General features: G+C 48.3%; 2 protein-coding genes across 7 annotated transcripts in view; one reads left to right on the top strand and one right to left on the bottom strand.

The window, feature by feature from the left end:
• Positions 1-2821, top strand: part of CC2D1A (coiled-coil and C2 domain containing 1A) — a 48123-nt gene extending 45302 nt beyond the window's left edge. For both annotated transcript variants that reach the window (XM_035140565.2, XM_035140564.2), the window contains one exon: positions 620-2821. In XM_035140565.2, the coding sequence (XP_034996456.2) occupies positions 620-640 (21 nt within the window). In that variant the 3' untranslated portion in view covers positions 641-2821. The remainder of the gene's footprint in view (positions 1-619) is intronic.
• Positions 1501-20867, bottom strand: PODNL1 (podocan like 1). 5 transcript variants are annotated; one of them, XM_035140569.2, is made up of 11 exons: positions 20092-20867; positions 16778-17029; positions 16098-16191; positions 15185-15249; positions 13230-13339; positions 12024-12180; positions 10728-10843; positions 9738-10395; positions 7912-8060; positions 5393-5561; positions 1501-3931 (listed from the first exon to the last, which is right to left on the bottom strand). In XM_035140569.2, exons 1-10 carry the CDS (start codon positions 20092-20094, stop codon positions 5411-5413), a joined length of 1755 nt encoding a protein of 584 aa, XP_034996460.2. In that variant the 5' UTR covers positions 20095-20867; the 3' UTR covers positions 1501-3931; positions 5393-5410. The 5 variants fall into 5 exon arrangements, 4 of the variants coding, with proteins under 4 accessions (XP_034996460.2, XP_034996461.2, XP_034996457.2 ...); XM_035140570.2 differs by having other exon boundaries at positions 16778-17026; XM_035140566.2 differs by lacking the exon at positions 20092-20867 and adding an exon at positions 19776-19970.
• Between the last annotated feature and the right edge of the window lie 460 nt (positions 20868-21327).

The following is a 21327-nucleotide window of genomic DNA, read 5'->3' as shown; positions in this document are numbered from 1 at the left end:
GGTGCCACTGCCATGGGAAGTAAAGGGAGAAGGGCCTTTTCCGTATTGGCCCCCCAATGTTAGTGTGTTCTTCCCAGAGGGAGCTCCTCTGGCACCTAGGATGCTGTTGTCTCTTTGGCATCTTATTTTTCCAAGCTTCTTAGTTTAATTGGATTCTGTCATTGTTGTTTTTTGTTATGCTGCTTTGAGATCTGCATTGCAATGTTAACTGTTTTTATTGTTTTACTTCATATATCCACCCCCCTTTCCTCCAAAAAGCTCTGGGTGGCAGCTTACGATGATTAATTAGTCTTATTAGCTGCTTGTTACTCAACAGTATGCAGCTTTGTTTTCTTTTTCTGTGGCCCACCCTGGAAATTTGATTAGAGGACAATCTATAAATGTCCAGAATCAATAAATGGTCTCTTGGTGCCAAGGCTGGGGGTCCTGTGGTCTTCCAGGTGTTGCTGGCCTACAGCTCCTGCCATCCCTGACCGTTGGCCCTGCTGGCCAGGTGCTGGGAGCCCAACAGCACCTGGAGGGCTGCCGCAGGTTCCCCTTCCCTGGCTTGTGCTCTTCCTTTTCCTGAAAGAGGCCATGGTGGCAGAAGCACTGATTGGCAAACCCATTTGCCTTCCAGCTGCAGAAGTTTCGCAAATGAAGAAAACGGCGGAAATGTGAAAGTCCTGGATTCGCCTGGTCAAGCAACTGCTCTCTTCCTTCGTGGCCTTTTCCCTGCTGCAGGAGAATGGGGGTTTGGAGAGCAGGGTGGGGAAGGCTCCATGTATGCTGATGGACCGGCAATGCTGCAAAATCACCTCTGGCAGTGGGCTCTTTCTAGCCTTCGCTGGGTAAATAAGAATGAATGGAGACCTCTCTTAGTTTCCCCATCAGTGGGGCAGGTCATGTGACACTGCTAGCTGGAGACAATCTGTGTGACGGTTGCCTTGGCACTCTGCCCTCTGGCTCAGCCCAGACTCCCCAAGGTCCTTAATGAGCCACTTTCTCAGCAGAGAGAAGGGAAAGAATCCCCCTTCCCTCTCTCTTCGTTCTCCCAGTTGCTCGAGCGGCAGCTGCTGGGTGCATCCTCATTTACAGCTTGAAACAGGTTTCGTTCCCATGGCTCCCCACCGCATAGTAACCTGGGAGTGATAGTTTTGAGAGAGTGCTGAGTAGACAAGCCCCTTGATGGAACTTTGGTGGCCAGAGTTCTTTGGTCCAGAGTTATTGTGTCAACTTGCAGCTCTCGTAAACTTGCAATGCAGATACGCTCAGAGTGTCTTGCCTCCTCAGCCCCAAAGATGAGAAGGCCCTGCAGTGTTCAACTCACACCGAGTTGACTCATTTAGGAATTTGGCACCATCTAGTATATCCCCCCAGCCTATGTGGTCTGCACTCAGCTCACTGCCCCCTTTGCTGCCCCCTCCACTCCTTCACCACCATTCCTCCTTTGCACCAGGCACTTTGCACCTACACCTCTCTGGGCTCTGTTGTTTGCCCTTCTATGGGTTAATTTGGGGGGGGGGCTGTAGAGAGATAATAACTCGCTGCTTTTAACTGACCTGATCCCTCCTGAGTGGCCAAGAGGACCTAGCAGGATGCTCGTGTGACGCCTTGCTTGCCGGCTCCCGTGAGGACCCAACCTCTGAACCTACCTCGGGTTCCTTCAGATGCCTATGGCGGAAGACCCTGCAAAGGGGGCATCCTTCTTGACCAGCATCTGCCCCCGCTATCTGTGCAGCCCATTTCCAAGTAAGAAAAATGGCTGAGCTCAACAACTGTTGCTGGGTCTTGATCTTTGAGAGGGCCGCCTGCTTTTTTAAAATTATCGTGGCAATTAATGTTACTGCCTTTGGGCTGCCAAAGGAAGAAACACGGGGCTGAGACTACCTGCCCCTGCTAGAGAGCAGCATAAGAGACTGCTGAGGGAGACTTCCCCTTCCCTTTGACCTCCAAAGAACATAGAAGAGGCTTCTGTCCCCCCAGCTAGGGGGACTTGACAACTAGGTTGCTCAAGCGCCAGCTCTATTCTGGTGCGCAGAGACCTGTGGGGCACAGTCCATTGGCTGCAGCCTCCAGCAGCTTGGAGCAGGGTTTGTGCTGCCCCCTGGCCCAGACTATGTGTCATTTCTGGTGGGGGGTGGTGTTAAATAATTGCCAGTTTTGGGGCATGCTGGATGGAGTATCCCACATCCTCTCTGTGTAATCCCTGCAGTTGGGGGAGGCATGCTGCTATAGCCTGTGGGGTGTCCTCTTTCTGCACTGAGGCACATTGTTGTGGCCTTGTGGGGGGGTCTGGGCTCCCCTTGGGCAGCTGGAAATGTGACCTTTTATATTATATTTTATATTAGGTTAAAGACGTTTTAAAGGGTAAGAAATTAACTCAGGGTTGCTGCTGCTCAGGACGGATGAGGTGACGAGCTGCGGGTTAGATCTTGCACTGTCTCCCCTGCCCAATTCCCTTTTAAACCAAAATTTAACTTCTCCTGTCCCTGGACAGAGAAACGATAAAGGGAAACAAATGCTCTAGGCAGCGTTTCTTTCCTGACCCCATTCTTACCACCCCCCGCTTTGGTATTAGGGAAATCGGATTTTTATACAAGTGCCTACCTCCATGGTTGTTGCTCAGCCAGAGGCGTTGAAAGCCAATGCTAAAAACCAGAGGCCGTGAATCTTGACTGTGTTACGGCTTTTATTTTATGCTTGGAGTGACATAAATATATATAAAGTTTTTAGGGTGGGGGAAGTTCTAAAAACCTCTGTAAAAAAGACGTACTGGAATCTTGCACCAATAATAAACCTTGTTGAAACCTCATTTTCTTCTGGGTTGTGTTGATTGGGTCATCTGGGCAATGAGACGGTCATTCATGTGGAATCTTGCAAGTCATCCTTCTTCTCACTTCAAACTGAAACATCTCTTGCTTCCCAGCAATCTCCAAGTAAGGTGCAAACTGCCCCCCCCCCAAAAAAAGCCCTAGCACAATCCACTAAGCTAACATTAGTTTCAAGTGAAATGAAATGGTGTGGAAGAGAGAGAGAGGAGGTTGGCCTTGAAAAGCAGGTAGACGTTGGCCTTCGGGATTAATAAAGTATTTCCTGGTTACCTACATGGATTCCCTCTTGTTCCAACAGTGACTCATGTGATCCTAGCTAGGGTGATGTTTCCTGGCCTTTCTACAGTGGAAACCAAAGGCTTGTGATGAATCTGGGCTCAAAATCCAGTTTCTTAACTATGGAGCCTCCCCTCCCCATGTTATCTTGAGATTTACTCAAACATTTGCCCATGTGGGGCATCCAGAAACTGCCCACTGGTTCTATGTGATGGATTCTATTCATCTCCTCCTTTGCGAAGAAGAGCTGGACCGGCACTGGGGCTTGTGACACACAGGAAACAACTTTGCATTTACTCTAAGGGATAAATTTCGTTGTCTAGATTAGGTAACACCTCTGTCACCCAACAGGGATGGTTTGGGTGCACCTGTTTGAGGAGCAACACAGAAGACGGAATAGAACATAGGTCCCCTGGCAGATGCTTGTGTTGTCCTAAGCAACTGTTTCCAAAAAACGGGAGCCAAGCAGGGGCATGCAAATGCCTTTAGCTAGCCTTGACTGCCTCTTTGGTCCTAGTCCACAGAGACTTCAGCTTCGCCAGTGCCGTTGCTTAGCCCTAAACACAGATCTATTGAAGATTGGGCTCCAGAAGTAGGTAGAATTGGAGAAATCTTGTATCTTCATCTTGTCTCTCTCAAGCGGAGAAGCTGCAGCTGAGCCCTGCACCTTAGAGAAGCAGGCAGGGCATACTGCAGAGGCTCTGCTCCATGCAACTGGCTGAGGGTGGAAGGACAAACACTGGGCAGTGCAAACCTCTCCAGAAGGCTGCTGGTTGGCTAAGCCATCCTGGTAGAGATGCCTGAGGACACACAGCGGTAGAAAGGAAGCGTAGGATGGTGATCTGCAAAAGAAAGAGGTTCTGTTAGCTGGATCTGACACCCCCCAGAGGATGACCATGTTCATGTAGCTAAGACACTAAAAACAAGTCCTCTTTTTAAAGTAAGTGCACACAACATTGTCATCCAGTCATTCCTATTTCATATTTTCCTTTGGTTCTGTCTTTTCCCAGAACACAGAAAAAATGACTTTTTCAGACCAGAAGAGTAGCACATTCTCCACAGGTGTCAATGATGCCTTTAGAGTTACAGTACTCTTCTGGGCAATGATCACAGCTGTGGACACATTTTTCTTACTGCTTTTGTGGTGGTCACCTTTTACGATCAACAAAACTGATACAGTTACAGGTAGGTAGCCATGTTGGTCTGAGTCGAAGCAAAGTTAAAAAATTCCTTCAGTAGCACCTTAAAGACCAACTAAGTTTTTATTTTGGTATGAGCTTTCGTGTGCATGCACACTGTATCTGAAGAAGTGTGCATGCACACGAAAGCTCGTACCAAAATAAAAACTTAGTTGGTCTTTAAGGTGCTACAGAAGGATTTTTTAAAAACTGATACAGTCATACCTCCGTGAACGTCCGCCCCTTTGATCATCCATTTTGACGGACATCCGTGCCAAACCCAGAAGTACCAGAACGGGCTACTTCCGGGTTTGCCACTTTGCGCATGCGCAGAAGCGCTAAACCGCTGCACGCGCAGAGCGGCGCTCTATCAAGCGTCTCTTTCATCGAGCGTCCAGGGCTCCAGAACGGATTCCGGACACTCAACAAGGTACCACTGTATTTTAATTATAAGAGCTTTTTATGAAAGAAGTACAGTATAGTACTATAACATAGAGTCATTGTCATATTGTGTCATCTTCTTCGTAGCCGAGTAAGATTGTCTTCCATAAACACGGTCTTAACAGTGAGTCCATAAGTGACTGGAGGTCTCCAGGTGGAAGTTGATCACGATGAGGGTTTGCCAGACGTGCCTTCCTCTTAGCTCACTTCTCCCTTTTGTTCTGAGTTGTGCAATATTGTGTAATATTGCTATAACACCACAGTGAATTAGCATTTTAGTGTGTGACGTTCTAGCACTTTTAAAAAAGTCGCAGAAAAGTGTTTTAGCAAAAGTTCAATTTTTAAATACAAAAATGGAATCACAAAATGGTGCCCAACCCAAACACTATAATGAATGTGTGCTGAGCGGCAGCTATACTGCACCCATTGGTCTTGATGGGAAATAGTGGGCTATACCTGTTTCTAACCACTTGCTCCTGCAGAAGCCAAACTAATGCTCCAGCCCTTGTGCAGTTCGGCACAGCGCTTGTGTTAGTCACACAAATATAGCAGACGTGTAATACAAGTTTTTGTTTGGAGAGCTTTGGATCACTACGTTCCTAGTGGTCAACAATCCCAGCAAAAGCTGGAAACTAGAGTGACTTAGTTTATGAATGAACACTTCTCCACAGCTCAAAGGCTAACCTGTTCTAGGCAACCTCCTTAGGTACCCATCTGGGTGCGGACCCAGTGCCCAGCTTGCAGCAGAGAGATGGTGATAGGTTCTGGATTCCCAGTAGTGTCTACTACCTCCAGCAGTTTCAGGTCTGCAAATGCAGCTTCCGACACGTTGGCTGCCAACAAACGGTTGGATCTAGAAAACAAAGGAAGATTTGTGTGTGAAATGAGGAAAGCTCTGATATGTGAAGCGGTTGGGTTAAAAAACACACCAGTTCTTGGAACTTTGAAACAGCTCCAGAGGATGGATTTAATTCAAAGGAGTCAGAAATGTGATTCTGTCACAGCACGACCCTATGCATGTTTATTAGGAAGCAAGGCACCAACTTGACTGCAAATGTGTACAGCCTTAACATTGTCTGTAGCAGCAGTATCTGCTTTTCTCAATTGTCATCCATTTTCTGTTAAATGGCCTTTCCAGCTGGTGGACTTCTTAAATTCAAATATAGCTTGTAACTTTTATTCTTTTTAATGAATTTGCTGGTTTGCAAAGGTTCTGAAATCCAAACAGGGCTTGGAGTTTGAGGAATTCTGGTCCAAATTTATTTTGAAAGTGCTGCGTGCATATCCAGTAAATTAAATACGTATTCATGCTGTTTTAAAGCACGTTTTTCTTTCCTTAAGACATTTCCATGCTGCCCCAGATTGTAAAATTCTCCGGGTGCTTTATAGATAGGTCTTCCTTGCCATGTCACCAATCAACCAACTGCAGCTGTGACTGGCCAGCTTCTTCTCCAAACAAGGAACTGGTTTTCCCTGAGCAGAGTCCAGGAGACTACCCAGCAGCATCACCACTCAAATTAGGTACCTCAGTATCTAAATTTACTTAATGAAATCTGTGACCAAGATGCAGATAAACTCATTATATTCTGTTGAGAGTTTTGATTCATGTCAGCAAGCAGCATAGTATTTGTGGGAGCAGGGAAGGGAGAGGAAAGGGCCATCACTCAACAGAGAAAGCAACACCTATTATTTTAGACACAATGAAAGGTTTACTGCTTCATGATGAACAAACATTTATTTTCTAATGCAGAATGGATTGTTTTTGTTTTATGCATTTTGTATTCCCATTTTGTATTTTTATTTTGTGAACTGCCCTACAATCTTTGGATGAAGGATGATATGCAAATCTAATAAATAAGAATAAGAATATAAAATCTCTTATCAATGTCCTATGAAATACCTGGTATTAAATAGCTCATATAAATCACAGTACAGTATGAGTATCGTAATTAATTTTATTGGGGGTTTTTACAACTACTTTTCCATCTAGTTCCAGTCACAATTTTTATGTTCACTATTTCTGTTTTTGTTTGTTAGTAAATGATTGAATGTTACAGTGAATGTCCAACATCTGGTGAAATCTACAAATGCACAGATATACTGACAGGTATCAGTTTGTGAGGCGGGTGGGAGAGAGAGATGAAATGTCCTTCTACCCACTTGCTATGGGGATATTTTGGGCTAACCTATGTATGATGCTCTCAGTCACATAGAAGTTTGTCCCAAATGTTTTATCATCCTCTTTTGAAGATGTTATAGCGAAGGTGAATACAGTGGTACCTCAGTTTACAAACACAATTGGTTCCGGAGATCTGTACTTAACCTGAAGCGTACTTAACCTGAAGCGAACTTTCCCATTGAAAGTACTGGAAAGTGGATTAATCCATTCCAGACAGGTCCGCGGAGTACTTAAACTGAAAGTACTCATACCGAAGCATACTTAAACCGAGGTATGACTGTACAGTGGTGCCTCGCTAGACGAAATTAATTCGTTCCACGGGTCTTTTCTCATAGCGAAAAATTCGTCTAGCGAATCCCATAGGAATGCACTGAATTTTTTCGACCTTTTTTTTGCCCATAGGAACGCATTAATTGAATTTCAATGCATTCCTATGGGAAACCGCGATTCGCTAGATGAATTTTTCGTAAAACGCATTCGTCTAGCGAGGCAAGCTCCGCTCGAAAAATCCTTTTGTTAAGCGGAAATTTCGTTAAGCAGAGCATTCGTTAAGCGAGGCACCACTGTATATGATTCTCAGCCTCCTGCAAAAACTCAAGATGCAAGTCTTGGAAAGGAAGTAAAATTTTCAGGGGTTGGAGGATGGAGTATCAGTGGCCCTCTCCATGAATAACAAATCAGAATTAGTGTGCAAAATTGCAGAATAAATTGTGCGAAGTAATTTGTTCAATTCAAGCAGGTACTCTAACTTTTCTTGGTGTAGAATTTGGCTTGCATTTCTGCAGATTTTAAGTGTAGACTAAATGTGCAAAGAACACAAGCATGGCGTTTTGTTTGATGCATTCCACCTTTAAAATATAGACAACAGCAATTCAGATCCCTAGATTACATTGTATTTTAAAGCGCAACACACACACACACACACACACACACACCCTTCCTCCTTTTTGAGCAGTGGGCATGTAATAAAATCTCCATACCTGAGTGTCTATCCAAACTTGTAGTCAATTGTCATTTCCCTTACCTGAGAGTGATGACACGGATGTTGGGTGCTGTGAGGAAGGCTTCAGCCATAATGACAGCAATCCTGTTATGCTGCAGGTATAGATATTCTAGTGATTCTGGTAGGTCTGGTGGAACATAGGACAGCTCATTATAGCTCAGATCCAGGAGCTGGGAAAGCAAAACCAATAAAACGTTGGAGTCCCAGGGATTCCTGCCAGATCTGGAGCATCATTAAGGACAGCAGGTGCTGGACATAGGCAGATCTGTCTTGAGTTGTGGGTGACAACAACACAATCATTTGGTCTTCTTCTATACGCACAACTGAAATCAGATGGAGTGGCATAAGAGCACTCTGTAACCCTAAGTGGGCCAGTGCAGGAGAACAACTGGTGGATAGTTCCCCTTAGGACTCAAACATAGGTCCATGCTTCTGGCGTCCAAATGCTTTAAGCAGGCTTTGTAGGAGCCATACTCTTGCCTGTGTTCCAAGAGTTACTAAAACAACTGAAAAAGAGAATGGGCTTATCCACACTTAGCTTTCCTTGGCTCTTTCCAGGCATTGTCCACCCTTTAAATCTCCATGTCTGAGCACCCTTCCTTTTTGCTCCAGAGCTTTCACTGCAAAAACCTGCTCTTTAAAGCTCAGTCAGGGCAAATGACAATCCGTGCAGACCCTAAACTGACATTTGCTTTAAATATCCCTGTCTGAGCACCCTTCCTTTTTGCTCCAGAGCTTTCACTGCAAAAACCTGCTCTTTAAAGCTCAGTCAGGGCAAATGGCAATCCGTGCAGACCCTAAAGTGACATTTGCTCTGATTGAGCGCTAAAGAGCATGTTTTCACAGAGAAAGCACGGGGGGAGGGAGCTCAGACTCGGAGCTTTTAAGCGTGGACCTGTGCCTGGAAAGAGCAGGGCAAAAGGTAAGTGTGGATAATCCCAGAGTCCAATAGCTGGGAGCAGAAGCCCACATTAGCAGGAAAACAAAGTCACTATAAAACATGCTGAATTTTGAGTACTTTTAAGCAGGGGCATGAGGAGTAACAGAGCACATGCAATTATTATATTGCAGCGAATCTGGGTTTTAGGCATATTCTGAGGGAGATAAAACCCGTGTTTCTCCAGGGAAAAGCCATCAGAGGAGACCAACATCTGCTGTTGTGTGTGTGCTGGCAAAACTCACATTGCACAGCACAAAACTGGTTTTGCAGAGGAATGAAATGGAACCTTTGTTGGATCCACTGGAGGCATCCAGCTCACAAGCCCCCCACCCACTATCCATCGCCAGCATACAATATTCAGAGGGAGAACTTGCTTCATCTGTGTAAGAGAGTCTTCTTCATGGTCATGGTTAATAGTTGTCATCCTACACGAATTTGTCTCTAATGAATTCGTTGCCATGGCTTATGCGAGTGCATCCTGCAAATTTGTCTTGCATTGTGTGAAGAAGCACTTTCTCTCGCCTGCCCTGAACTGACAGCAAATCAACTTCTTTAGGTGACCCCAAATTCTAGGAGGAGAAAAATATGCTTTACGACTCCCATGATCCCTAGCTAACAGGGCCAGTGGTCAGGGATCATGGGAGTTGTAGTTCCAAAACATCTGGGAGCCAAAGGTTGCCTATGCCTGCCTTAGTAGCTAAGGACAAAGGACCTGCCTTACTCTTTCTCCCGCTTTTCCCAGGATGACTCCTGGTTTCCATGCAGATCTCCCCAAGCCCAGATTAGGAAAAGTTCCAGCCCAGAGACTGTTTTACTGTGGAGCCTTAGTTGTGCTATTGCTGTCCTAAAACCAGCTTCTGAGCCACTGGAGCCACACAGAAGGGCACCTGCCTGCCGACAGCCTCACCTTGAGCCCAGGCAGCTCCTGCCAAGTGCCTGGGTATATGCTGCCGATCCGCAGGCGGTTGTGGGCCAGGTGTAGCTCCTTGAGCATCGTGAGGTTGACCAGCCGCTCTGGAGAAAGGGAGTTGAGCTGGTTTTTCTGAAGGTTGAGGACCTGAAGGCTGGAGGGGAGCCCCGCCGGCAGCAACGTGAGCTGGTTGCCCGAAATGTCCAGGGTCTCCAGGCGCCTCAGTTTGCGGAAGGCCAGGCGATGGATGCGGGCGCTGTAGAGATGGTTGTAGCTGAGATTGAGCTCGACCAAGGCGTAGGTGGCCGCAAAGTCCTGCAGCCCAATGTGCGCAATCTGGTTGTGCAGCAGCATGAGGGAACGGACCCTCCGCGGAAGCCCGGGCGGGACGTGCTCGAGCCGGTTGTTGTACATGTGTAGTGTGTGCAGGGAGCGAAGGCGGGCAAAGGCCTCGGGGTGGACCCCCGACGCTGTCAGGGCGTTGCTTTGCAGCAGGAGGTACTGGAGCCCCCGCACGCGGCTCAGGCGCTCGGGGGGCAGGTGGCTCAGGTGGTTCCGGCCCAGGTGCAGGATTGCAATGTTTGGGGGGAGGCCGGCAGGCACCTGTGTCAGGTTGTTGTTGGAGAGATCCAAGTACTCCAGGCTCTTCAGCCGGCTGTGGAGAAGCAAGAGCTGAACATTAGGAGACCCGCCAAAGCAGCATCCGCTCTCCTGTGGTCTTCCAGTTCTCCAGAGCTGGCCGCGGGAAACCCAGCAGCTCTGGCTCTGGGCCAGGCACCCCCAAACTGCAGCCCTCCAGATGTTTTGGCCTACAACTCCCATGATCCTTAGCTAACAGGAGCAGTGGTCGGGGAAGATGGGAATTGTAGTCCAAAACGTCTGGAGGGCCAAAGTTTGGGGATGCCTGCTCTTGGCTTTGCCACTCATACCCACCAGGGGAGCCCCATTCAAAACAAAACAAAACAAAACAAAACAAAACACAGTCACCTGAAGGTGGAGGGGTCAAGGCCATCATTGGACAGGTTATTGTTCTGCAGGTAGAGCTCCCGGAGGCGCCACTGGCTGCTCAAGGCCCCTTTTGGGATGCGGGAGATGCGGTTATTCTGCAAAGTGGAGCCTAGTGGTTAAGGAGGATCCCCTCCACTGCTCCCACCCCACCAGCCTAGGCGTTGGGATGTGAATAGATGCTAAGAGAGGATATATATTTTTAGATATTATTTTTCCTTCCTCACATTTGTGAGTTCAGCAGAGTGGCACCCCTTTGCAGCTTAAAAGGGAAGCTTAGATAAGCTAGTTTTAGCCTTTTATTTTAAGCAATCCAGGATGCTATAAAACAGACTGGATTCTCCTGGTATTTCCCCCTTTCCTCCCCCTTAAAATAACAATCACACCAACAGTTGCAGAAGGTAAAAATAACATTTGCTCACTTAGAATACTAGAGGAGGAGGAGGAGGAGGAGGAGGAGGAGGAGGAGGAGGAGTAGTAGTTTGGATTTGATATCCCGCTTTATCACTACCCAAAGGAGTCTCAAAGCGGCTAACATTCTCCTTTACCTTCCTCTCCCACAACAAACACTCTGTGAGGTGAGTGAGGCTGAGAGACTCGAACCTGGTTCACCAGATTATGAGTTCATTGCTCTTAACCACTACACCACACTGTATTCCTATCTCACCTTTGAAGAAAAAGGTGAGATAGGAATACAATCAATCAATCAATCAATCAGTCCATACATACATACATACATACATACATACATACATACATACATACATACATACATATTTCCCCACAATTAAGATTTCCTGGACCTAGAAAACCATTATGTCATGGAGCAAAGATTTGCCCTTTTCTATTTGGGGTTTTGTTTTTGTTTTGTAGGGAAGTAAAACACACCCACCCTATTGAGTAAAACTAAAGTCCAACTATTTGGGGGCCGGCCAGTGGTAGAGTAAATGTGAGTAAATGCCATTGAACTAAGTGGGATTTGTTTTTAAATAAACACCTGTGAAATTAAGCGCAAGTGTCTTTGAAATGAGCATAAAAACAATCCAATTCCACAACTGGTGGGTCCTGGTGCTGAAGAGTCAGGAGGACAAAGGCTCTGGTTTAGTACCCCGACTTTCCTGTCCTAACTGCTGGGCCTCATTCCCCTTGAGCTAAAATCTGGGGCTCCCGACTCCTCTCCTCTCCCTCAGCTCCCCGGTTCATGGACGGGCTCTGTTCTCTTGACTGAAGCAAGCCTCTGCTTCTATACCATCCAGGTGGGAAATCTCGGCTGCCAACCTGTAAGTGGAGGCGGACGATGGCACGGGGCAAGTTCTGGGGCACGTAAGTGAGCAGGTTGCTGGAGAGGATGAGGGTGCTCACGGCATCGGAGCCATTGAAGGCATCAAAGGGCAGACCTGTGTTGTTCAGCTGGTTGTTGTGCATATAAACAGACCTGTTGGGGGGGGAGGACAGGTTAGGAGTGCCATCTAGTGGGCTGGCATCATTGAGTCCTAGGGGTAGCACCCCACCCTGGATCGAAATGCTATCCCCTGAACTTGACACTGGGTTGGTGACCCTGAAGGAAGAGCATCTTCTTTTCCTAAAGCAAAGTCATGCTGCAATCCTTGGCCTCTATAATGGGGCAAGCCTGATTCACATATGTATACCTGCATCTAAGGACTCCCTTGTGGGACCCAGGTGGCGCTGTGGTTAAACCACTGATCCTAGGGCTTGCTGATCAGAAGGTCAGCGGTTCAAATCCCTGTGACGGGGTGAGCTCCCGTTGCTTGGTCCCAGCTCCTGCCAACCTAGCAGTTCGAAAGCACGTCAAAATGCAAGTAGATAAATAGGAACCGCTACAGCGGGAAGGTAAACGGCGTTTCCATGTGCTGCTCTGGTTTGCCAGAAGTGGCTTTGTCATGCTGGCCACATGACCTGGAAGCTATACGCCGGCTCCCTCGGCCAATAATGCGAGATGAGCGCGCAACCCCAGAGTCGGTCACGACTGGACCTAATGGTCAGGGGTCCCTTTACCCTTTAAGGACTCCCTAAGAACCCTCCACCTCCAATTTTATTTTGATATAAGGTAGCTGTTTGTGGCTTTAAGGCTGGAATAAGAGACCGGGGGGAGGGGGGGAATGATAGCTGCTTCACCCTTTCCCTGCCAACCATTTGAGAGCTCTCTCCAAACTCTTTTCCTCCCTGGGAGAACCCCATAGGTTGCTCTGCTGCCACCCCCACCCTCAAGTGAGAAATAAGTAGCCTGGTGTAAGGGGAGCAGTAGAGGGTGCCTCTGAGCAACTGCAGAGTGCCTTCCTAGTTTCATAACCTCAGCAAGCCTCTTGAGCAGAGGGTGTGGCTTCTAGCTGCCTCTGATTTTCAGAAAGTAAAAGTATAACTTTCTCTCTTATTGGGATCCCTGCCAAAGGGTGTCTGCCAATACTCTGTGGTGCTGGTCTTGCTTATGTCGGGATGTGGACCAGTCCTCCATCCCACTTTTACCTGAGGCCAGGTTTATGCCCAAAGGTAAATGGGTAGACACGAGTCAGGTGGTTTGCAGCAAGGTCCACGATCCGCAGAGTGCTGGGTAGGAGCTGCGGCGCCACCGAAAGCTGGAAATGAAAAACACATAGACTCACAAAATGGTAAAGGTGGAAGGGACCCCAAGGGTCATCCAGGCCAACCCCCTGAGATGCCAGAAAGATGTTGAACTGACCCCAGCTTCCTACATCCACACCCACCTACGGCCTGTTCAGAGGGGAAGGAGCCAGAAACATAGCAGCCTAAGAACTGGCCGGCCAGGCCCAGCCACACATCAGCAGGAAGGTCCTTTCAGATTTCAAATGCAGCCTGCCTGCCCGCTCCGTGGTAGACTCAAGGAGAAAATGCAAAACCACGTTTTAGAACTGTGTCCCATAGCAAGAAAAAGCTTCCCACATACAGAAGCTGTTTCTCAACATTCCAATACCCTCTAGAGCAGGGTTTCCCAAACGTGGGTCTCCAGCTGTTTTTGGACTACAGCTCCCATCATCCCTTGCTAGCAGGGCCAGTGGCCAGGGATGATGGGAATTGTAGTCCCCAAACAGCCGGAGATTCAAGTTTGGGAAACCTTGCTCTCTAGAGTGAACAAGAAACAGGATGGGGCTACGCAAACAGGAGCAGGCTTGATTCTCAAAGGTGCTGAGATACCAAGCATGACAAGCACCTCAGTGCTATCCTTGAGCGTACCCCTTTGCTTCCTTTCCATGGAAGTGAATGGTTCCCATCATTCCCTCTCAATGGAACTCAATTTTGAGTGGACAGATTCAGTCCCCTCCCCAGGCATGTGAGGGGCATTCAGCCTAACTCATCTTGTAAGGTGGTAGAATGGAATGTGCAGACAAACATATATGCACATTGTTTTTTTATATTGTAAACTGTCCTGTGATCCTCAGATGAAGGGCAGTCTAGAAATTTAATTGATTGATTGATTGATTAATAATAATAATACAATGTAATACACACACCGAATAATGAAGAGTCTTAACATGATTATCTTCACATGCTCTACTAACTGTTTCAGTGAACCTACAAGACAATATATCGAATTGTTCATGCACAGCACTTCTCTTACAGAGCTGATCGCAAGCATCTCAAAACATCCTTCCATGAGGACTCGTGCACTCCTGGAGGGTGAATCTTGGATGCTGCTCTGAGTTCACAGAGGGCAAGATAAAAATGTAATAAATTATCCCCAATTACAGCCCTGAGCGCTCACTGGAAGGACAGATCGTGAAGCTGAGGCTCCAATACTTTGGCCACCTCATGAGAAGAGAAGACTCCTGGAAAAGACCCTGATGTTGGGAAAGATTGAGGGCACTAGGAGAAGGGGACGACAGAGGATGAGATGGTTGGACAGTGTTCTTGAAGCTACGAACATGAGTTTGACCAAACTGCAGGAGGCAGTGCAAGACAGGAGTGCCTGGCGTGCTATGGTCCATGGGGTCACGAAGAGTCAGACACGACTAAACGACTAAAGAACAACAACACCTGCTTTGAATGATCACTGTTCTAACTTTGAATATATTGAAGCTTTGCACAGAAATGTCAGAGATGACGTCTTGCATTCTGTGACCCTTTTTCTCTGGAATTTACTAATATGTTTTTGCTCCCTCTCACAATATCTTGAAGCTTCTCAGATACATATCCAACAAAGTTGGAAGCATTCTGAAAAAGATGGGCCTGCTGGTGGCTGAGATTCTTGCAAATAATGCTGGACTTGTATCATGGATGGGAAACCTCCCGATCTCTCCACGTAGATGTTATGGGACTCCAGCTCCCATCGGCCCCAGCCAGGAATGATGGGAACTGTAGTTCAGCAACGTATGGGGTGCAACACGTTGGCTACCTTAGTGGATCCTACCGTCAACAGAATTCAGTGGCTATGAAGATCAAACCCTTCCTAAAACACAACTCACCTTATTGTTGGCCAGGTAGATGTACTGAAGTGATTGCAGGGACTCAAAGGCTTCATCTGGGAGACCTTTAAAATGGGACACATTAGAAAAAGGCAGATTTGGGATCCATGCCAAGCTGCTGGGTTAGCCTTGCTCCTTGTCAGCATCCCCTCTACCGACTCTACCCACTAGGTTTATGCCCAAGCAGCAGCAGTGGTGGCCTTGCGATCTCTTGCTGTGTCATGTGCAGCCAGCTCTGGATCTGAAGGGGGTTGCTAATTAACAGCTCCTTCATGTAGAGCAGGGGTCCCCAGACTTACCGCGCGGCGGGCCGGTGCCCGCCGCGCCGACCGCGCAGTGGGCCGGAGGGCAGGGGAGTGCGCGCGCAGCGGGCCGGAGGGCGGGGGAGTGTGCGCCCGTGCGCATGCGCACACGCACACGCGCGGGGGAAAAATCGCCGAAAATCGCTTGTGCGCATGCGTATGGGCCTCCCCCGACCCGGAAGTGCACCAGAAATGACCTCTTCCGGGTCGGGAGAGGCCCATACGCATGCGCACAAAGGATTTTCGGCGATTTTTTGCCGGTTTTTTAGATCGTCGCTGCGCCGCGCGCCGTGAGAGCGGGCGGCGGCAGCGGGCGGCGGGGGTCGTCGCGGGCCGGATTGGAAGGCCGATTGGGCCGCATCCGGCCCGGGGGCCGTAGTTTGGGGACCCCTGATGTAGAGCACCACAACTCCAAGGAACAGAGGAGCCAAAGACTGAGCATGAACCATTTCCTTAAAACAATCAACCCATCCACTTCTCAAGGAAACAAGCATCTTTGGTCAATTAGGAGACAATTATTCATGTAGTGGAGGGAGGGGCTGAGGTTCCCCTGAAAAGCTAGGAACCCTTCAGAATGCCAGGGAACGCCCTGCTCTCTTGGGTCTGCTCACCTTCAGAGGTGATGTGGTTGTTGTGTAGGTTAAGGGTTCTCAGGCCAGCCAGTCGGGACACCTCATTGTAGGGCAGCTCCTGCAACTGGTTGTTCTGCAGGAAGAAAACCAGCAGGTGTTCAGAATGAGTGGCAAGGCATTCACACGGACTCTGATCTGGGTGGGTCCTGATCTCCTGCAGTTCCATACTTCCTAGCCAAAAGAACGCCCATTGCAGAAAGTTGTCAAAAGATAACACTTGCTGTCGCTTCTACAGCTCCGGATACACCAATCTAGTGTCTAGGAAGCTATTCCCGGGCCCACACTCTACGGAGCAGTTGCAGCAACTAGGGACTGCTCCCCCTCCACCAATTAATTTCCCTCCCACTGACAGGCTGCGCACATGCAGCTGGATACTATGCCTGTGCGGAAGCTGCCTGTGCTCTTCCTGCTTCAATCCTCTCCTGGTTCTGGGAGACAGTGGTGCAGGAGAGGGTAAGGAAGCACCCAGCCCTTCCCTTGCCTGCCTCTTCCTCCTCTTTCCTCCAGCTCTGAAGCTCCCCCAACCCCTGATTCTTGCCTCCTGGTTCGTACAAGCCCCCACAACCCACCGCCCCCTCTCTCGAGTCAGACTCCAGCCCCCCTTCCTCCCCCCAACAGGGCTCCCCTCCGCATCTGCCCAGGATCCCCTCCACCACCACCTGCAGCGAAAGATGCTGGATGCCTGCAGAGATATTGCTGGGGAAGATGTGCAGGTCAAGGCCACCACAGTCCACTGTCTCTTCTGCTGGGCAGGTGCAGTTGACTGGGCAGCCAGGCACGTTCTGGGCTGGGATGCCTCCCATGGGCTGGGATGTCGCCAGCAGCAGTTCGTCGTCATCAAGGCTGCCGAGCAGGAAGCTGTAAGGGATGCTCGCCAGCAGGAATAGTAGACGGTGGCCACTACCCAGCTGCTGGGGGCAGAGGTCAGGGCTAGTCAATAGGGGCTCTATACAACCATCCTGCGCATGCTTTTCTCTCAATGCTTCCCCTGTCTGCTTCACCAGGTAAGCCAGGAAGCCCCCCCCTTCTCTCCCCACCCCCATGATCCCCACTGGAAATGCAGACAGAGCCCCTTAAAAGTATGGAAATGCCTCATTGATTTGGAGGGGGGGGAGCTGGAAGGCACAAGGGGGTGCTTGTCTCTTCCAGCGGGGAGCTAGGCGAATGGGCGTGCTGCATGGGAGACTGGAGAAGCACCGCATGGTTGCAGAATGAAATAAAACAGAGGGCAGCCTGTGTTGTAAAGGTTTGGGTAGAGTTCCTGTGCATGGGGAAAGGGTGTCAAAGACGTGTGTGGGCTCGTAAAGGGTTGCTAACTAGTGAAGGTGGGCGTGCCTACTCACAAACTGCTGTGCAAACCAGTGGCTTTATTGGGCCAGCATTTATTGGGGGAAGAAAAAAATGTGATCAGTTTGAGCCTAACAAGCCTGAGTCTTAAAAAGCCAAAGATCTGCAGTTGTGGAACAGGATGTGGAATTTGTGCATGGAGGGGGAAGCGGTGGGGGGTGGGGGGTGGAAGGGAGGATGGATGGATGACTGGGAGCATTCAAAGGGTTCCTCTGGCCTGAGGTTGCCTGGATCCTTTAAATCACTTCCCCACTCTTGTCTCAGCATCATGCCCCATTCAGGACAGGCCCAAGGAGTGGAAGAATCCATATGTCATCGTTTCCTGTTAGTTAAGTCAATGCATAGCCCCATTAAAATGAATGGGAGCTGTGGACGATTGGCAAATGAAGATGATGGAGTACATGGAAATGGCTGAGATGACCGGAAGAATCCACAACCGGGGAGAAGAAGCGACAGAAGAAGAGTGGAAAGACTTTAAAATCTATTTGAAAAAAAACATGCAAAAATTGTATACCAAGAATAGATTTAGAATTGTATAGAAGCTGAGGATTTAAAATCCAAGTGAAGTATACAGAAAGGATAGATTTGAAATTTTAAGATACGGTATGTATATAGAAATGCATTAGAAATTGCTAAAAGATAAAACTGAAATGAAGAGCAGATGGAGGGAACTCGAGGAGGTCCCTATATACAATGTTAAAGAAATTTGGATTTAGATTTAGATGTTTGTTTTCTTTCTTTTTTTATTGTTATGTTATAGTTCTTTAATGCGTTCTACTGCTTTTTAAGTTGTTGTTGATCTTTTGTTTATCTCTTTTGTGTTTATAAAATCAATAAAAATCATTATTAATAAAATAAAATAAAATGAATGGGAGCTGAACTTTGTGGTCTTGAAATGGGTTCAGGACTGCTCATCAGAAAGTGTAGCTGCCCGGCAATCCACCTCCACCCCTAATCTGTGGCGGCATTAATGAGCCAGTCACATGGGCTGGTAATATTTTCAGCAGCCCCTTAATCTGAGAGTTGTGGCCCAGAAGCCTCTCTTCTTGTGTAATCTCACTGTATACAAATTGTACAAGTGACAATAAAGTATAAAGTATTTCAGTTCCCCTGGGCTTGCACTTCTGAGGTTGTACAGAGCAGCTGCTTTCAGAAGCAGTGTGCCCCTGAATTCCAGTTGCTGGGCATCCCAAGCAGAGAGAACACTGTTGCATTCAGGTCCTGCTTGTGAGCTTCCCATAGGCATATATGCTGGCCTAGACTAGCCTTTCCGCCTGATCCAGCATGTTTTTAACCATCTCTGCTGCTTGATATTCTTCCCTCCACATAGATAATGCCAACTAAAAAAAAATTGAAATGTATTGCCACAGGAATACAGTGACTTTCCAAGGTGCTATAAGAATACACTAAACCAAGGAGAAGGGATTTTAGGGATCATCCCCAAACAGCCCAGAAGGAGGGGAGGGGAAATGCTTTCCCAAATGGACCTTGAAACGACACTGATTGTGTGTATCCCTGTGGCCAATACTGGAGGGACCCAATGCCATTCCAGTGGCAATCTGGTATCTCTGGCCAGCTGGAAGGGCAGGAGCCCAGTTTGCCCCAAGGACGAGGGGTTATGCCATTGGCAAGATGCGTCTGGGTTTGTGTTAGATCGTCTCCTTTGGGAATTCTTTCCAGCATGTCTGTAAATTGATCTTGGGAACCATAGAAGTCTGCTCAAAGCAGGAAACAACCAGTCCTTGTCTCCTTACCACCGGACACCAGTCTGTCAAACAAGAGACAGAAGCTAGAAGCCCTTGGTGCTGAGCCAAGGAGTCTTGTCTGCTTGTTAGCTTTCGCTTTTATATTCAGAAAAAAGAAAGAAACAATATTTAGAAGTACCATTCTCCTCCTTGCCCTTCTTACCGCGCCACACACTTTCTGTGTCTTAACATCATGCAGGAATAATAGTAATAATAATAATAATAATAATAATAATAATAATAATAATAATAATAATAATAATGTTACAGGTAGGTAGCCGTGTTGATCTGAGACGAAACAAAATTAAAAAATTCCTTCAGTAGCACCTTAAAGACCAACTAAGTTTTTATTTTGGTATGAGCTTTCGTGTGCATGCACACTTCTTCAGATACCAGATACTGTAGTAATAATAGAAACCCTATTCTCCACGACAGAAAGGGCTGCACATGTAAATCATCATTATCATAATCAGCCACCACCACCACAACCTGTCTGTTGTGCGGTTGTTAAAGACGCAAGAGACAATGATTTCACCTCCTTGTCAGACCCAAACAGAAAGCATACCTGTAGCATCCATTAATGCTGAATAACCCTAGGTTTCAGGCTGGACAACCGTAAACGCGCGCGGTGGCCCCTTTGCACCCAGGCGCAGCATGCACACGACCTTTCCGACCCCGCGCGACACGGGTCCTAACTCCCCGGCATTCCAGGCGCCTCCCACGCAAAAAGGGCAACTCCCCCAGCTCTCGCCTGGCGCCACCCGCCGGCGGACCTACCCGCCCCTCGGCCCCTCCGCGTCGCCCCCTGCCGGCGCGTCCGGCCACCGCGCTTCGTGGCGCCGCGCGGGGGGAAAGCGGAGCCCGGGTCCCCGCTCGCTCACCATCGCCCTGCTTGGCTGGAGCCTCCTCTCCGCGGAAGGATGCCGCGGGTCGCGAATGGGATCCAGAGCCGCGCGCGGGGCGGCACCCCTTGCCCTCCCCGCTCGCTCGCCTTCCTTTTCCTTCTGAAACCAACCTCTTGTTGCGGAGGAGCCCAGGGAGCGCAAGGGGAAGGAACCGGGGGAAAGCCCTCCCCTTTCTTCCCCAAAGGCAACCGGGACGGACCTGTCGCCGTTATTTCTGCGTGGGGCAGAAGGGGGGAGAGAGAATTGTTACGTCTCCTCCTTGTTTTCCATCCGATCAAATTTAAGTCGTGCTATTGCATAACGAAGCCTCGGCTCCGCGGAGAGAGGTGGGTGAAATGCCAGCGAGGCGCAACGCTCCAGAGACGGATCAGCTGCGCTGCGCCCGCGGAACGACTGGCTGCTTTCTCCGTATCTTTCTCCAGCGCGCGCGCCCACCTTAGTCCTCCAGTTAACCTGTCAGCAGCGGCATCCCGCGCTCTCCCATGACTTTAAGGTTGTTCATACCTAAGAAAAATATGAGACTCGGCACAAGGAACAGTGTGCCCCGTGACCCTGCTCAGAGGGACCCTGCTATGGTTTCAAGCAAAGGCCGCTGGGCGACAGGTATCTGCTTTTAGAAAGTGGCTGAGCAAAGTGCACGAAGTCAAATATCAAACTTGCACTGTAAAAGTTATATCAGGATAAGGTTAAGGATATTACATCAAAGTCATCAGCTGCAATTTGAATGACAGGCATTTGACCTTCAAAATGACTCCCCCCCCCCTCACACACATGCATGCCACCTCCCAGGACACTTCTCTGGAATATCTGGAATATTCCACTTCTCTGGAATATCTGCCTGTTTGTACTTCAGACCCACACACCAGTTTTTGGGACTGCAATCTGTTATCCAGTGGCTGCCACCAGCCTTCCTCTTCACCTTTGGGAGAGAAACTGCCAAACACTTTACTACCTGCTTCCAGGGTCACAAAGTTAGGGCAAGCTGGGTTCCATTCTCTGTCCAGCTGCAAAATGCCCTGCTTTTATTTCCCCTGAACAAACTGGAGGTCATAGGACAGGATGATGCCCACATGCTTTAACAGGGTATGTGGACAATGATATAAACAAATTCGTTTCTGTTATGATCCTTGCCCATTGTTTACATCCTGCCTTTCAGGATACAATTCCTTCAAAGGCAGCTTTATATTAAACTACATTTTTAAACTACCACAA

This window comes from Zootoca vivipara, chromosome 16 (genome assembly GCF_963506605.1).
Source record: "Zootoca vivipara chromosome 16, rZooViv1.1, whole genome shotgun sequence".
NCBI classification, from domain to species: Eukaryota; Metazoa; Chordata; class Lepidosauria; order Squamata; family Lacertidae; genus Zootoca; species Zootoca vivipara.
The sequence above is the reverse complement of the archived record's forward strand: the minus strand, read 5'-3'. Positions and strand labels throughout refer to the sequence as shown.

Excerpts from the sequence above, each read along its gene's own strand:
- PODNL1 (XM_060268998.1), bottom strand. The coding sequence starts at position 17,161 with ATGGGGGTGGGGAGAGAAGGGGGGGGCTTCCTGGCTTACCTGGTGAAG. Across the intron at positions 16,192-16,777 it reads TCCAGCATCTTTCGCTGCAG|AACAACCAGTTGCAGGAGCT; the intron begins GTGGTGGTGGAG and ends TTCTTCCTGCAG. Across the intron at positions 12,181-13,229 it reads GGGCATAAACCTGGCCTCAG|GTCTGTTTATATGCACAACA; the intron begins GTAAAAGTGGGA and ends CCCCCCCAACAG.